The sequence below is a fragment of the Poecilia mexicana genome, unplaced genomic scaffold, assembly GCF_051168715.1.
Source record: "Poecilia mexicana isolate PSO_F unplaced genomic scaffold, ASM5116871v1 scaffold_6, whole genome shotgun sequence".
Lineage (NCBI taxonomy): Eukaryota > Metazoa > Chordata > Actinopteri > Cyprinodontiformes > Poeciliidae > Poecilia > Poecilia mexicana.
This window is the reverse complement of record NW_028263375.1, coordinates 28,544,561-28,561,087: the sequence shown is the minus strand read 5'-3', so window position 1 is coordinate 28,561,087 and position 16,527 is coordinate 28,544,561. Positions and strand designations below refer to the sequence as shown.

Sequence of the window (16,527 nt, the reverse complement as noted above, 5' to 3'; positions counted from 1 at the left end):
GTTTGTTTCTCTTTGTTGCAAGATGTATATATTTTTGTACAGTTTTGTCTGAATTGCTGCTGAGTCAGCTGTTCTATTCAGCGCTTGGCTTTTTCTTCTTAGTCTGTACATCAGTCCACGATTATCAAATTAGTTGCCGATTATGTCAATAATTGATTCATCACGATTAATTGTCTCTGCCCTTCCTTTCTGGCTTTTAAGCATGGTCCATATTTCTCCAGTAGTTTCCATCTGTTGGTGTTTGTGTCCAGGGCCTGCTGGCTCTGGAGGGCGAGCTGACGCCCATCCTGGTCCAGATGGTGAAGAGCGCCAACATGAATGGACTCCTGGACAGCGACAGCGACTCTCTGACTGACTGCCAGCAGAAGGTGAAGGCCAGACTACACGAGATTATGCAGAAGGACCAAGACTTCACTCAAGACGACTTTCAGAAGGTAACTCAAAGCGTGTCAACAGGCTGTTTCAAAACATTGCCTCGTATCTGCTGACCGATGAGTCTTTCTGTGTTTCCTTCGTGGTCCAGTTGGCCCCGACCGGCAGCCCATCCCTGGTGAACTCAATGAAGGTCATAGAGAATCCAGTCAAAACCTGCGACAAGGTTTATGCGGTCATTCAGAGCCTCACCTCACAGATTCGAAAGAGACTGGAGGACCCCAAATCCGCAGGTAGACCGACTCGACTTGCTTGAGACTTTCTGTCACGGCCAAAGTTTAAATCACATGCAGACATCTTGAATACGTTCTGTAATTTAAGGCGATTGAGGCTACTGCCAGCTAACTGCTAATATAACCTTGCTAACTATCTAGCTAGCATTTTGCATCTATCATGGGTAAGTGTGAATGTTTCACCAGTTGATTGGATGATGTTTCTTTTTTCCACTGGCTCATTTCTGCTTCTTTGGTCTTAAGTTGAATTCAAGCTGACATTAAAACGGCCTTAAATTTGACTTGCTGAAACCTGCAGAAACCCAACATTTCCAATTCCATCATGTTCTGTGGCTGACAGGATTTGCCAGCTCAGTTGCTACTTTACCTGTAAAAGTTTCAACCTAATTGATGGCTGCTTCAATGGCTTTCTCCAGGGACTTAGAAAGCAGAGAAAAAAACTTAAAAATAAATAAAAATGTAAATGTTTGGTGTTAAAATCTCCTAAATTAGTTCTTATTTGTCATAATAGGTTAGAAAATGTATTTAGCTACACCTTAAATCTGTTGAGTCTCCCTCCATTGTTTTTATTCATTTGTTTAATTTAGATTAAATTCATTCAGTACGTTTGTAGATTTGATTCAGAAAATCACCTTTCATTCGTTAATCTGTACGTCACATTAATGTGACATACTGGTTGTTGTTTCCAACATTGTATTTGGATATCTTATTTGGGTTATTTTTGTCCTCCATGTCGATCTTTTATTTAAATCGAGGACCTTTCAAATGTTCTAAAAGTCTAAAAATTTGTCTCTGAAGCTTCAGAAGCTTCATGGGTTGTTGGTTTGGGTTTTAGTTTCACTTTCTTGTTTTCTAAATAAACTTCACGTCTCAATTTGATGTTGTTGAAAATATGTATCCTTCCTTCCATCTATTACTTGTACTGGTCAAGGGTCAGAAAAAAGGGTAGCTAGCATCTCTGCAGACCACACACATTCTGGATACAAACTCTTTAGACTTTTACCTTCAGGTTCTGGGTAATCTCTTATCTCCGATATATATATATATATATATATATATATATATATATATATATATATATATATATATATATATATATCAAATAAAACGCTCAGAGTAGACAACACATTCCGATATTTCTTTCCTGTTTCTCAGTAACAGTCATGATGGTCGTCCTGCGTTTCTCTCCAGATCTGCAGCTGTACCACAGCGAGACACTGGAGCTGATGCTGCAGCGCTGGTCCAAGCTGGAGAGGGACTTCCGCATGAAGAACGGCCGCTACGACATCAGCAAGATCCCGGACATCTACGACTGCATCAAGTACGACTCGCAGCACAACGCCTCCGTCGGCCTGGAGGACACGCTGGAGCTCTTCAGGCTGTCCCGCGCTCTGGCTGACATCGTCATCCCACAGGTCAGATCGCTTTCGTTCACCTCAGGCCTGGTGCAGTTTGATTCTTGCTCCGTCCCTTTTTGATTTGACAAAAGAATATATATGGATCAGAATACAGAGTGAAAACATTTTGGATCCTTGTGGTTTCAGGAATACGGCATCAATAAAGCGGAGAAGCTGGACATCGCTCAGGCGTACTGCGTCCCTCTGATGAAGAAGATCTACCTGGACCTGCAGAGGACCCACGAGGACGAGGCCGTCAACAAGCTGCACCCTCTGTGAGGTCACACCCAAACGTGTGGTTACTGTGCTACTAAACGTTGTCTCGTTTCTTTAAACTTTCAAAGATCAATATCATAGTTTCTATTTTATCTTAGACTTGCTTGCTTTTTCCGACTAAGTGCAATTGAACAGAAAAAAAAAATCTTGAATGAATTTTTTTCCACAGATAAAACCAAATAAATGTGAATTAAACTCAGAAGTTAAATATCCCATTAATTTTTTTCCCTCAAGTTCTTAGTGAGAAAAAAAAATCTCTTTTAAAGTTTTCTCTCTTGGCTAGAAAACGTTTCAATTAGAATAATAAAGTGGAATAACTGGATACTCCAGCTAATCCTAATATGACTGAATTGAAATACTTTTAAACATTTTTTAATATGTTTTTATAAATACATCTATTTTTGTAAAGTGCGCTGAGATTAATTTTTTTGTGAACTTCTATATAAACAAGCTTAAATAAACTAGAGCTGAAATGATTCATCGGATTCATCACAATGAACCAATTATTGAAATTGGCAACTGATTTACTAATTGATTAATCGATGACTGGAGTGCACAGACTCAGAAAAATACCTTTTACTGGAAAAAAAACCAAAAACATATTCTGAGCAGTAATTAAGCCAAAACTGTACAAAATACCAGATTCCTCTGAAACCTGCCACACTACAGTAAAATGTGAGAAAAACGTCAAAGTTAATGTAAATAGTAGTCAGAGCTGTTCTGTCGATCACCTGTGTGACCCGATCAGCTCTCATGTCCATTCCTGTCCCCCTGCTGTTCAGGTATTCCCGCGGAGTGATGTCTCCTGGTCGCCACGTTCGCACACGACTCTACTTTACGAGCGAGAGCCACGTCCACTCCCTGCTCAGCATGTTCCGCTACGGAGGGCTGCTGGATGTGTGTACAGCCCTCACTCACTTATCCTTCTCAAGTCATTTCCTCTCAGGCTTGTTTTTGAAAATATTGTCGGAGATTCGCCAGAAACCATCTGGGCCTCATGAGTAATTATTTTAATTAATTATTGTTGTGGCGCATTGCTTTATGCAGCACAAACTTCCAGAAAACTGCAAAGATGCCGAAACACTTAGTTGCTTTAAATCAAGGCTTAAAAACCAGACCTGTTTAGATCTGTTTGGTTTGCAGTGAATGGACCATTATCAACATATTTAATGTGTATTTGTTTGATGACATTTGACAAAATTTTACGTCTATTTCTTATTTCATGATTGGCTGCCATGTTGTGTTTTTATGGTGTAAAGCACTTTGAGCTGCCTTGTTGCTGAAATATGCTTTACAGATAAATACGCTGATGCATGCTGGGCTAAATGAGACTCATATGAGTCTTGGACAAATCCTTTTTTTTTTTTTTTTAAATGTCTGTGTACAGAGCCTTGCAAAAGTATTCACACCTCTTTAAGTTTTCCACATCTCGTCACATAAAAACCGCAGAGTTTTAATGTGCGTTATGTTTAAAACGTTATGTGATAGACCAACACAATTATGGAGAAGAATACAAATGTTTCTCAGAATTACTTTACAAACAAAAGTCTGAATTGTGGTGCTGTTTTAGCATTTATCAGGAAAAAAACATCCATAACTTTGGAGGAGCTGTAGAGATTCACAGTCGAGAGAGTCTCAGCTATTAGCTATGAAACCCTCCACCATTAAAAAAAAGAAGAAAAAAAAGTCATGGCTTTCGTAGGCAACACCAGACATGAAACGTTAAAGAAAATCTGAAATTTTAGCGCATTCTGCTTCAACCAGGAAGGTCTGAGCGTTGCTTAAAACGCATAAATTACTGCTAGAGCTAGCGCTGTAGCACCTAGCATACATCATCTACCCTGAATAGTTTGCAGCATATAAACATCCATGTGATGATGTTTTATTTAAATTTATAAAAATTAACATCCTAAAGCATTTTTTTCCCATTTGAAATAAGTAAAGTCTATTGTTAGAACTAATCATGGATTCCTTTCAGAAAAAAAAACCACAAGAGCAAAACCAACTAGGCTTTTTCGTTGAGTTATTATTTTCATAAAAGTTGTGATTTTATGTCACAAAAAAACAACTGTTTTTTTTTCCCCCATCATGTTTTAAAACCATGCGTCACTTTTCGTCCACCACTCTGTCGGTCCATCTCATAAAATCTCAGCAATTCGCACGAGGTTTGCTGTTGCTATGTGACGAAACGTGATTCATATAAAGGGCGTGCGAATGCTTCTGCAAGGCATTGTGCGTGTGTTTGTGTGTTGGTAAGGAGGTGAAGGACCAGCAGTGGAAGCAGGCGATGGACTACCTGAGCGCCGTGACTGAGCTCAACTACATGACGCAAATCGTCATCATGCTGTACGAAGACAACAACAAGGTCGGTCCGCAGGCCGCTACTCATCTTCCTCAGCTGATCTCCGGGTTCCTTAACGGGAAGGCTGTCTCTTTCATGTCCGCGAGAAGGACCCGTCCTCAGAGGAACGTTTCCACGTGGAGCTCCACTTCAGCCCAGGGGTCAAAGGGTGTGAGGATGAGGAGAACGTGCCTCTGGGCTTTGGCTTCCGCCCTGCTTCATCAGAGGTCTGTGATTATGTGTTAGAAGTTTTATATATATATATATATATATATATATATATATATATATATATATATATATATATATATATATATATATATATATATATATATATATATATATATATCTATCATGCCACTTCCTGTCGTCTTCTTTGTCTCTTCCACCAGTAGTAACATCCTTTAGTTGATCACATAACTCGTGCAAAAAAAAGTTTTTCCATTGCAGTTTTGAGAAACCGACTAATTTTGATAAGGCAAAAAAACATAATGCAAAAATTTGACAATAAAACTTGAGATTTTTTGTTTGTTTTTTTCCTAAAAATTTCCGTCTCTCCGATATGCAAATTTGTTTTCATAGTTCCAATGACACGGAAACGAAACCTATGAGTCCACGCCAGGTTCATTGATAATTTCATAAAATAATCCATAATGGGTCGCTGGGTGAAAACTTGACTTGTCCATTTTTTGACCAATCAGAATGAGGACAAAAAACCCAATCAGGGAAGCCTGGAGGATCTTTCCCAGGATCAGACGGATGATGCTCTTCCGGTCACAGAGCTCATCAACCTGCAGAGACGCTCTCCGATGATCCGCAACCGCAAGACGGGCTCCATGGAGGTAGAGGAGGGTCGGCCTCTCGGCAGCACCCATAATGCATTGCTGAGTATTGTTACTATTATTGATGCGTGGCCTTGTTTTTGACCAGGTCCTCTCTGAGACGTCGCCCAACCATTCCTCCAAAGGCTGCACATCCCACCGGCTCTTCCAGTCGTGTTCCCGCCAGTCTCCTGAGATCAAACCAGCGGGAGGCCTAGGTCAGCTTCTAACTCTTAAGTGTTTGTATTCTTTCCTCGTGTGTGTGTGTGTGCGTGTGTGTGTTTGTCATCAGGTCATCCTGCCTTCATATCACATCTATTTTAAGCTGTCACCACCAATGTTGCTCTTCATTTTTTTTGGGCCTTTTCCCCACCTTCACCTTTCCACCTTATCCCCTTTCAGTCCCTTCCTCATCTCTCTCTCCTTTCCATCGCCTCCCCCTCCTGTTTCTCATGGCTGCATAGCTTTCAGTTCAGCTTAGCAGCAGGGCAAACAGGATCAGACTCCAAACTATTCAGGCGAGAGGTCAGCTGGGAGTTGAGGCGTTCGCAGCCAACATCAGGATTTCTCCGTCACAGGACGCTTGCAGATGATCCGATACTCCCTGTAGAAAATAAACGTTCAGCACAAGGCTGCAGGTTTTAGCTGACCGCCGTTTTACACAGGAAGTTAATTTCATAGGATCAAACTAAACGCTCTCAGGTTACTGGTCGCTGATTTAAATTTAATTGAAACATCTACAACATCTTGCCTTGCAAAACTATTTATACCCCTTAAAGGGGCAGTGTTGTGTATTTTCCTGGCACATAATGCAATCAAGTAACTATGGTATTTGGAATTGCTCGAAAAATTATATATATAATATATAATATTATATATTATATAATATAATATATAATTTGACTTTGCAAATTAAAGCCTTGAAAATTGGGCCTCTGTCCCTTTTAAGAAGCTCCTGCTCTTTCTGAACTCCGCCTTCAGGAAGTCGTCACAACGAAGTTTCTCCATTAAGCCGTTGACAAACGTTTTTCAAACACCATTCATGGTTCCCATGGAGATTAAAGGATTTCTCAAACATGCATGAAAGAATCAAGGCAACACTCCAGGCATGTTTTTGCTGAAGGAATAACTTAAAAAAAAGTCGATTTTACACGATACCGCCCCTTTAAGCGTATTAGCACACCGACACTTCAAAGGCGGTTCATTCAATTTTCCAACTTTGTGTCGCTCTATCAGGTAAAATCTTAATAAAACCCTTTCTGCACCACACTGCAGTGTTAAACTGATGTAGTGTACGTCACAGAAGAGGCAAATTGAGCTGAATCACTTTTCCGCTCAGGATACAGAGTAATGACCATGTTTCAGTTTGCAGACCGACGTGTAACGGTGAATAAATCTTCTCGTTTAAAGAGCAGCAATCGACTTTTTCAGGAATCCTTTTAACCTAGAAATGTATATTGTGAATGTTTTTCCCAGCTCTCAGTGTTTTATGTTGTCATTAAATGACAAACAGGATCGTCTGCAGCACATCCCAACACACAGTGTCAGGTTTTTTGTCACGCGAGACTTTAATGAATTATTGTAAGACGTTTACAGTTCAACAGAAAAACTAATAAATTAGTTTGAAGGATAAATAATGAGAGGTGGAATAATCTGGCCTCTTAAATTTGTGGAAACTAAAACTTTGCTTGTTTTGATTCTGCTTCAGCACTCAGTCAGTAGGAGTCGAGGTTTCAGCAAAATAATGTAAGTCTGGAAAAGTTTGACAACAGATCTGTTAAGATTCACTATAATTGATGTTCACTGTGAACCTAAAAGGACTAAATGTTAATTAATCACAAGCTGCTTCAACAAAGTATCAGCTCTTCAGAAAAACACGTCAGTCAAGATGAAACAAACCCAGATATAAACACATTCCTCTACATCTTACCAAATAGTTGCCTGTTCTTTTCCTCCTACAAATATAAACTGGTATTGATGCAATTTGAGTTTGACATAATATATATATATTTTTAAATCTTTTTCTCGGTCTATCACAACTTCAAAGAACACTTCAAGGGCTTTTCCCCCCCCAGAGCTCAGCGTTTCCAGGGGAATTTAACGTCTAATAAGCCTCAGAAAATGGAGATGCTCTCAGGCACAAGTCTGCTGCGTAATCGGAGCCGCGTGGAGAAAACCATGAAAGCAGGAATGTGACATCAGAGGGACAGAAAGACTCTGTCTTGTGTTCTTCATTAGCATGCTAACAGCTTCCCTACTTACTGCTCAGTGTCACCTAGACGACTCCGATTGTCTTTTAATCAAATTCAACTTAGCTCTTCTGAATAAACAGAAGTTTCTATTAAGCCTCATTGTCACTGTGCATATTTACTGATTGTTTGCATCTTTTTTTCCTTAAGTTGAGGTTAAAGGTACATCGTGCCAATGTGTGATCAAGAGACAAACGATAACCAGTCTGAAAGCTTCACAGTAACTCCTTCTGAAGGCTCTGATGCACCAAGGAGACTGAGGACAGGACCACCTGCTTTGTTTCCTGCATTGTGTCTGAACAAAATGTTAGCGCATTAACGCCCTGCAGAAACAATCCTCCTGCCATCTGGGGCGCATGACTGCAAATTTTCATACGGCTTCAGCACTAAATTTATCAGGAGTTGCATTGATTATTTAGTAGCAATTCATACAGTGACTTTCAAAAGTATTCACACCCCAACGAGGGCCGCAAATTCATTTTATCTGTTAATCAAATTTTTGGTTTTTGAAGATTTATAACTCTTTGGGTTTTCACAGTTCAGAGTGATGTCAGCGCCCACAGGGCGGCCATCTTGTTTGGCAGCTGCAGTTTATTTTGTCTTTGAATTCAGATCATCAATAGAACAGTCCAGATATTTTAATCTTTTTTTAATTACAAGAATGAAGTCATATTACAAGAATACAGTCATGGCGATACTAGAATAAAGCTAAATTGACAAGAAAGTCAAAATAATACGAGAATAAAGGCTTAATATTAGGAGAATCAAGTAATAATTTTATGAGACAAGACAAAATATATAAAATTAATTATTCTAAATGTTTTTCTCATTAAAACAACTTTTTATTCATAAATGTAAACTTAAGACAGTCTTCTAGTAAAATTGCGTCTTTATTCTTCTAATATTATGAATACATTGTTGACAACAAAAATCCTGATACTCCATTGAAATAAGTCACTTTTTAAAACTTTTTTCTGTTATATTTTAAATTGCTCTTTTTAGAAAAGAAAGCATTTAAAAAAAGTTAATAAAAAAATAAAATAAATACATGAAAGAAAATTGTAGATTTTACTTTTAAGTCATATTGTGCCAACCCCAGACCAGAGTGGATTTTATTTTGATTTTCTGCAGCTCATACTAGTGCATACTTGTGAATTAGAAAGAAAATTATATTTTATAGTTATTCATTTGATCATAACATGAAAGTCCAGCAACTGTCCTGTCAACCGATTCTTCTACCAGATTTTTATTTAGGGGAATCAGGAAAAAGGGGGAGAGACGCATGTTTCTGTTTGTCGATTGTAGATTATTGCATAGCAGCAGATGAGGTTATCAGTTTCTCACAGCATAAAATCCCAATAAAAACAGCATGTGGAGAAGGTAATGGGGTATGAATACTTTTGATATGTCATTGTGTGTGAAAGTTTTATTCAGATTTTTTATTTTATTTTATTTATGATTTTTTTGTTTTATTTTGGAGAGCGCTGGCATCTCCATCAGTTATTTATTGGTTTCTCTGTTTCAATTAAAATATTCTTCAGTCTGGATAAAGATTAACAAATGAGAAGAGATTGTTCCTCGCTGCATAACTCCATTACATTTCCCATTGTTGGTAACTCGTCTTTCTCACTGTCACACCTAGCTTGTTAAATCAAAGTGGTGCTGAATTTGGTGCCGAATCTGTCAGGATAAACAAACCAACAAAAGGTTTGACTCTTGGATTAATTCTGTTTTAAAACACTTCCAGGATTGAGTTGACAAAAAATGCCACAGGCCACATATTGTAATGCGTTATGTGGTTCATTTAGTGCTTCGTAAAAGTGTTCACAGTTAAACCTTTTCACATTTTTCACATTTAAATGTAGTTTTTGGGGGATTTCATGTCGTCGTCCTGAAGTAGTCGGCTCCACTGAGGAATAAAACAAGACCTGGCCTTTCTGCATGCAGTTTGCATGTTCTTCCCGTACTTGCATGTGTGATCTCCGGGTATTCCTGCTTCCTTAGCGGTTACGCTGAGCTGCCCGTAGGAATGAGTGTTTGTGCTTGTTTGTTCTCTATTTTCCTGTGACAGACTGGCGACCCATCCGCGGCCCCTCACTGTCCCACACGGATAAGTGCTGTAGACAATCAGTGGATGGAAAATGGTGGATTGTTTACAAAACTTTTTAGTAATAAAAATCAAAAAAAAAAAGTGGCACATATTTGTATTGAGCTTTCCAAAGTCAATCCAACCATCTTCATCAGTCAAGTCCCTGCTAAAAAAAGCATCCAGCAGCTTTCTGCTGCCACTGCAGTATGTGAGTGAAGGAAGTCATCGATATTACAAATAAAAACTGAAAATTAAACACAGGTGACCTCAGATTTCATCTTTCCAACACCTACATTGCGGCGCTGACTGGCTATTCAGACGATTTTAATGGATTTGACTCCTTGGGTTGTGACCAAAATAACTCACACGACATTGTTAGAGAAATGTCTGGATGAGAGGTTACCTCTACTTCATCACAGGAGGATTTTGGAGCAAAGTATGTAAGGGATGCAGCAAATATGTGGAAGAAGTTGATGAGATCGAAGTGAAGCGTGTTGGCTCGCGTGCAAAATGCTTCATGTGCCACAAAGCTTTGCACCTGAACCATAAAACACCATCCCAATGGTCTGACATGGTAGTGGCAGTATGATGATGTGGGAAAGATGGATAAAGCTAAACGCAGTGCAATCGAAGCTAATCCAAGGTTCACCTTAAACAAGAGCTCAATACAAACACATGGACACCACACTTTAAAGATTTTTAGTTTCAAACTAAAAAGAAAAACTTAACGTAACTTTGTGTTTGTGTGATAAAATCACATCAAGGTTTGTGTTTATAACTTTAGGAGATGTGAATAGTTTTTTGCAGAGAACCGTCTGACCCGAGTGAAGTTTCTCCCCCACCTTCTTCAAATCAGACAAAAATTATCTCAAACATTTGTGCTGCATTTGTGCAGCAAAAAGTTTTGTTTGTGCCACTGTCATATTAAAGATATTAAGAAATGTCTCCAGAGGTCATGAAAGGTCAACCAGCATTACATCTTCTTCAAATCAGACAAAATTGGTGTCAATCAACTCGACTATGTTTGTGCAGCAAAAATGGTTGCTTGTTCTGCTTTGGCTTTGAAGATGAAGGGGGCAAGGGGCAGTTGACCTTTTGGCCTTTAGACCTTTGTTGAAGGTCAAAGGATCTGATTTGAAGAAGGTGGGGGGAAACTTTACTCAGGTAATCGTCTTCATTGCAGGGCTGGACAATGAGCAATATCAATATTTCTGATTTGATATTCAGGTTCAGTATGGCCACCTTCTTAAAATAAAGGTCAGTCAGAAGATGGTTCAGGCAAAAACACTCACTTTTGGCAAAAAGTGAATTACTCTGTTATTTTAGGAAGATGACGAGTATCTCCAATCCAGAGAACCACATGGCATTCTGGGAGATCTAGGCAGAGGAAAGGCTTTAGCCACTCATCCTCTAAGCTAGGTTGGTGGCGTGAACTACCTCACTCACTCTGTGGTTACCTAGCAACAACCTACTGAGTAACTTGCACAGTTTCAGCCTGATAACGGCTTAAAAATCAACAACTGGTGTGGAATGAAAACTGTGGATAAAACAGGAAAGGTCATGAAAGGTCACGCCAGCAGTTTGGCACCATGTCAGAGATAAACTATGGACATGAGCTGATATGAAAGGCTTACACCATGGAACGGTCTTCAGCCATATTGTCCAGCCCTAATTCAATGTAAACGTGTTTAATAAAAACAAGAAGCCTGATACTTTGTTTGGAACAATACCTGCATGGTGTGTAAATAAAACAACTCACCGGTCATACTTCCACTCCCACCCACCCATCCACCCTTCACCATCCCCTCCTTACCCCCTCCCCCTGACTCGTCCTCACACAGGCTCGCTCTGCTCTGGCCTCTTCAGTGCCTCAGCCCTCGGGGTGTCCTCTAGCGCCCCCAACTTGCGGGATTACGTCCGCACCCAGCACCACCACCACCGAAAACCGCCTCTGTCCCCCGGCAGTCTGCCGTGCAAGATTGGCATGTTTGGTACGTTCACAGCGGTGTTCGTGGGGTCGGGTGTTCACATCTTTGCCCTTCACCTTTTTTATTATTATTATTATACTTTTTTTTTTTTTTTTGCTTTTTTGCTTCTGCTGGTCTCGTCTTGGAACTATTGGCAACTCTTTCCTGTTCTGTTATTTCCCTCCTTTTCCACGAAATTTCAAAACATCCCGTTTCTCCTCTAAAGTCTTGGCGACACTGATCTGATCGCAGAGTGACTGACTGTGTGGTAAATGTTTTGCATGCAGGCGCATGTTGGGAGTGTTCAATGCTTTAGGCACTAACCGTCACCATCACACCTCTGCCTGCTTGGGGATTAAAAAGGTTTGATTTTTTTTTTTTTTTTTTTTTTGCATGCCATGGCACTGTCTCCTTATTTGTGGAATTTAATAATCTGTCCTAAAGTAGCTTTGGTGGCTAGAAGCCCAAATCCTGGCTGCTGTTTTCCTTTTTTTCTCCTACTTACGTTTTGTGGTAATCCTCACTACAAGAGCCAGTAATTCAACTGGAAATAATCCAATCTGATTTTAAAAATTTTCCTCACGCTGCTACTGGTAAAAAGCAGCAACTCTCTTTGTGTACTCACCAAGATTTCTTAACAATCACCTACATTTACGCCGCACAGCATAATCACAGCATAAATGGTAAGTTATTTGAGTTGGGATTAAATTGTGCACAGCAGGAATTTTTCCACTTAGTGGTGTCGCTCTGATAGCAAAACTTCACAGCACCAACAGTAAGAATGACGAAGGGTGAGTATATGAACCAATCAACGTTTCATTCAATCAGTCATACTTATTATCCCCAGGCAGTTGTTGTGCAGCTCAGTAGGAGAAAGAAAAAACAAACCCATGTGATCAAACTCATTTGAAAATGTTCATTTTGTCTTTATTTAAATGGCTGAAATCGGCTAAAGCTTTAAATCTTGAAGACTTCTCTTCACTGGAATTAAGACGCCAAACCAAACTCCTGAAAATCTATCCACGGGGCACTAAAGGGCTTTGATTTTCATCAAGTTGTAGGAAGTTGCAGGTAATCTGGGTTTTACTCTGACAGACCTGGAGAGTAGGTTAAATTTAAACCTTGAGAAATTTGTAAATAACTAAAATGCATATATGTATATCGGTCCTAGAGTAGGATTTTGAGGAACTCCATGTTTATAAAAGAGACTGAAGAAGAAGAAGCAGAAAATCTCCTTTAGGACCTGAAACCAAAGTGCTGAACCTTTAACCCCTCCGTGTTGAAGGTCGGCGTGTTCTGGTGTCGAATGCAGAGGAGCAGCAGAGGGTTCTGAACCAGCAGGAAGAGCCGAACCAGCACTTTAATGTAACAGGAGAGATAATTCAATTCAGACCGTCAGTAAAATTTGAAGTGACATTTCTAGCTGAGGCGCTTGTGCAATTGTTTTTAAAATCTTTATTATTACTATTATTTTATTTTATTTTATTTTTTTAGACTTTATGGTTGCATATAAGTTATTATAGATTCTGTTTCAACAATGGAGAAAGCAGATCAGTCCCTCAGCTACTCTTAATTTGTCTAAAACTATATAACATATGTCACTATGTTATATTTCAATATTTTTGGTTTTATTTACCTATAGATTTTGCACCGTTGGAATAAAATGCGTGCTCCCAAACTGTAACCAGTGCAGCCCAATTACACATAGACAGAAAATAAGTTATTTTCCTCTGTAAAACTTCAGAATGTTTCAATATGGACTGAGAAACTCGATGTGGTTCAGAGTGTTGAGAGATTTCTTAACATGTTTTAACTTCCTGGTATTTTGTTTATACCCAGCAGGTTGAGACACCTGTAACAAACTGACATTTTTGTCTTTGCTCTGGATTACGTCAGCATGTCTTAGTGTATTTTATTGACATTTTATCTATTGACAGATTATTACAAGTTATGCATCTTTTCCGTTTGGCTAAAAGATCAAATTGAGATCAAATTTTCAACCTCTTTTTTTTTTTTTTTTACTTCTCATTCTTCTCTTCATTTTCCCTCAGAGTTGTTGGCAGAACGTGTGTGAATCAGAAAGCCAACTCTGCCCTATTTCTGTTTCCTCCTCTTTTTTTTTTTTATTTATTTTTTTTATTTTCATTTCTTTGAAGAGCACGCAGGCCGACAGACTGGCACAGATACCGGCACCTCCAGTAATCCCAGTTACCTCTCTTATCTCCTCAGAACTGCTCTCTATGCCGGCAGTAAAGAGGTTTTCTGTGTCGTTTGCCAGGCATCCGACCAATGGTATGTCCGCTTTTCTTCAAGTATACTTCGACAATCCTCTAGTTCATCTTGCATGACCCTTTTGTGGGGGGGTAAAAAAAGAAAAACCACCTTTGGGGATGTGGAGATTTGACTGAGTCAATGACATCGAATGAACGTTTTCATTTATTTTTCCATCAGAGTTTCTGTTTCACCGCACAGCCTCGGTGTTTGATGAGCCTTGTGTTGTTTTCAGCCTGCACTGCTAACACCACCTGCTCTGCCTGTTCAAGGTTAATTTACCTCCCTGATTCTGCCATTTCCTCACAAATTGTTCTCTTTCTGGAATATATCTTCTTCCTCGGATATATTTCCACGTGTAGACGATCTGTGTGCACATCATAACTTGTACTCACTCAAAACCTTTTGCTCCTTTTTGAGTCATTTGTACTTTCCAAAGGCTGTGGTCTTCTGTTTCTCTGTGTATTGATGTGGGTTGTGGTGTAAAAGTGAGAACATAAAGGAGATGTTGTGGAGAATCTCCGTCACATCTTTGGAGGACGTCAGCTGATTTAGTGCCGTTTTGAATAGGGCGTGTGTATCGGGCTCAAAGGTGTGCATTCTGCTGAATTCGGGTTTATTTTTAACGTGACATCACTCTCTCATTTTTTTATTTTATTTTATTTTTTTACATATTTAAAAGTCAACGGACTATCTAGAAACTGAATTTTATTTTTTTATTGTCCCCAAGTGTTGATCAGAAAGTAGGTCATGCCGTCAGTTTCATCTCCAGTATAAAACGTCCTGTGTTTTGAGTTGAATGAAGCTTCTGCACAGTGTAACATAAGACTATGAGAAGTTATTACAGAGTCACTATTGTGATATTTTAGTAGTCAGTTCTTAAGCACAGTTGATGGGCTAACTCATGAACAAATGAACCCCCACCGGGAAAAGAGAAGCGGCTTCGTCGCCCATCGCTGTTGTTGCGCATGTCGCTTGTGTCGTACCAGAAACACGCAGACACAAAGGTTCTGGCTCAAGACTTCTGTACGTAAAATAAAAAATATGATCAATTGTGTTAAAATTTTGGAGCATGTTAAATTTTGTGTCATTAATTTATCTAATTAATTAATTTCCCAACTAATCTAAATATGAGTCAGGCCTCTGGTTTGTGGGTGTCTGCTGGGTTTTTACACATTCTGGCATGTTGACAGTTGCTTTACGCCTCTTTAGTGTGAAATTTAAACTGATATTTACTATGTTCACTATAGTTGGGGTACATTGGGGTCTGAAAGGCGTGAACCTCATGGTGTTTGCACCTGTTCCCGGCGTGCAGAGTGGGACTTGTGCTGCTTGTTTTGTGCAGTTTACAGAAAGATTTTCTGTCATTTGTTGCTGGAAGAAAACCTGGCCTTGCATTTTAGGTAGACTTTGACTCTTAGACCAGAAGGAGTAATTCATTATCAGATGCTTGTATATTATTATTTTTTATCTTAATTGTAATCTGTTGAGAATAAGGGAGACAAAAATAAATTCACCAAATGTCAAAAACTCGAGGAAATATGATCAGTTTGTTCAAATGTTATCCGAAGTAACTGATAGAGCATAAAGAGCCTTATTTTTTTAATTTTCTCTTTTTTTGCCCACATTTTTTACTTCAAAAACGCATTTAAAAAGATGTGGCCCCCCAAAAGTGATGCTTTTTTTGCCTTTTGTTCTACTTATGAGCCAGAAAAGCACATCTTAGATTTGAGATCAACAACAAGGAAGCTGTTCTTATTGGTTTGTTACAGCTTGACTTTACTAATATTATTGAAGCACAAAGCCTTTGTTCCCGGCAGACGGCTGGTTGAACCGGTGTCTATCGATCAGGACGGCCTCAGAATCTCAACATCATTAAAAACACTCGGATGTGCTGCTTGCGTCAGTAGCTGTGACCTTGTATTGAATCTGCAATTAATTCAGAGAACGGATGAAAATGGATGAACGACTTGGAACCGGATCAACAGAACTCGTCCATGAACACTTTTCTTGATTGTATATTTTTATGCGTCTTACACAAACAAAGAAGTCGAATGTTGCCTGTTCTTGGCACCTCCCTGGTATTTTTCTGATAATTCAGTAAATGGTTTTATCAGACAGATTGTTTCCAAACACATGATCTTTTCTTTCAGGTCTGTATCTTTACGTTTTATAGAAAATCACTGAAACTACGCAAATAATGATAATAATAGACATCTTTAAATGTGAGCTGTAAAACTGAATATTTTGATGGATACAGATGAGATTCAGCTCACCTGTTCCAATATATTTTCAAAATGCAGGAAACCTAAAATAAAATGACCTGATAAATATTTGGCAGCAGCAGGTGTTTTGGGGTGTGCCTCTGCTAGCCCTGCACATCTAGAGAGTGGGAAAGTGTAAAAATTACGTCTCTCTTTTCTGTTGGCTCTCATCTGGACTTTGACTGGG

General features: G+C 39.2%; 1 protein-coding gene across 10 annotated transcripts in view; it reads left to right on the top strand.

The window, feature by feature from the left end:
- ppip5k1b (diphosphoinositol pentakisphosphate kinase 1b) overlaps positions 1-16,527 on the top strand; it is a 56,058-nt gene that overhangs the window by 28,407 nt on the left and 11,124 nt on the right. For 7 of the 10 annotated variants that reach the window (XM_088006528.1, XM_088006530.1, XM_088006532.1 and 4 more), the window contains 11 exons: positions 252-434; positions 524-665; positions 1,857-2,080; positions 2,210-2,337; positions 3,121-3,235; positions 4,596-4,703; positions 4,790-4,906; positions 5,381-5,521; positions 5,610-5,718; positions 11,680-11,829; positions 14,035-14,097. In XM_088006528.1, coding sequence (XP_087862654.1) covers positions 252-434; positions 524-665; positions 1,857-2,080; positions 2,210-2,337; positions 3,121-3,235; positions 4,596-4,703; positions 4,790-4,906; positions 5,381-5,521; positions 5,610-5,718; positions 11,680-11,829; positions 14,035-14,097 — 1,480 coding nt within the window. The remainder of the gene's footprint in view (positions 1-251; positions 435-523; positions 666-1,856; positions 2,081-2,209; positions 2,338-3,120; positions 3,236-4,595; positions 4,704-4,789; positions 4,907-5,380; positions 5,522-5,609; positions 5,719-11,679; positions 11,830-14,034; positions 14,098-16,527) is intronic. The other 3 variants (XM_088006533.1, XM_088006531.1, XM_088006534.1) reach the window with 3 other exon arrangements.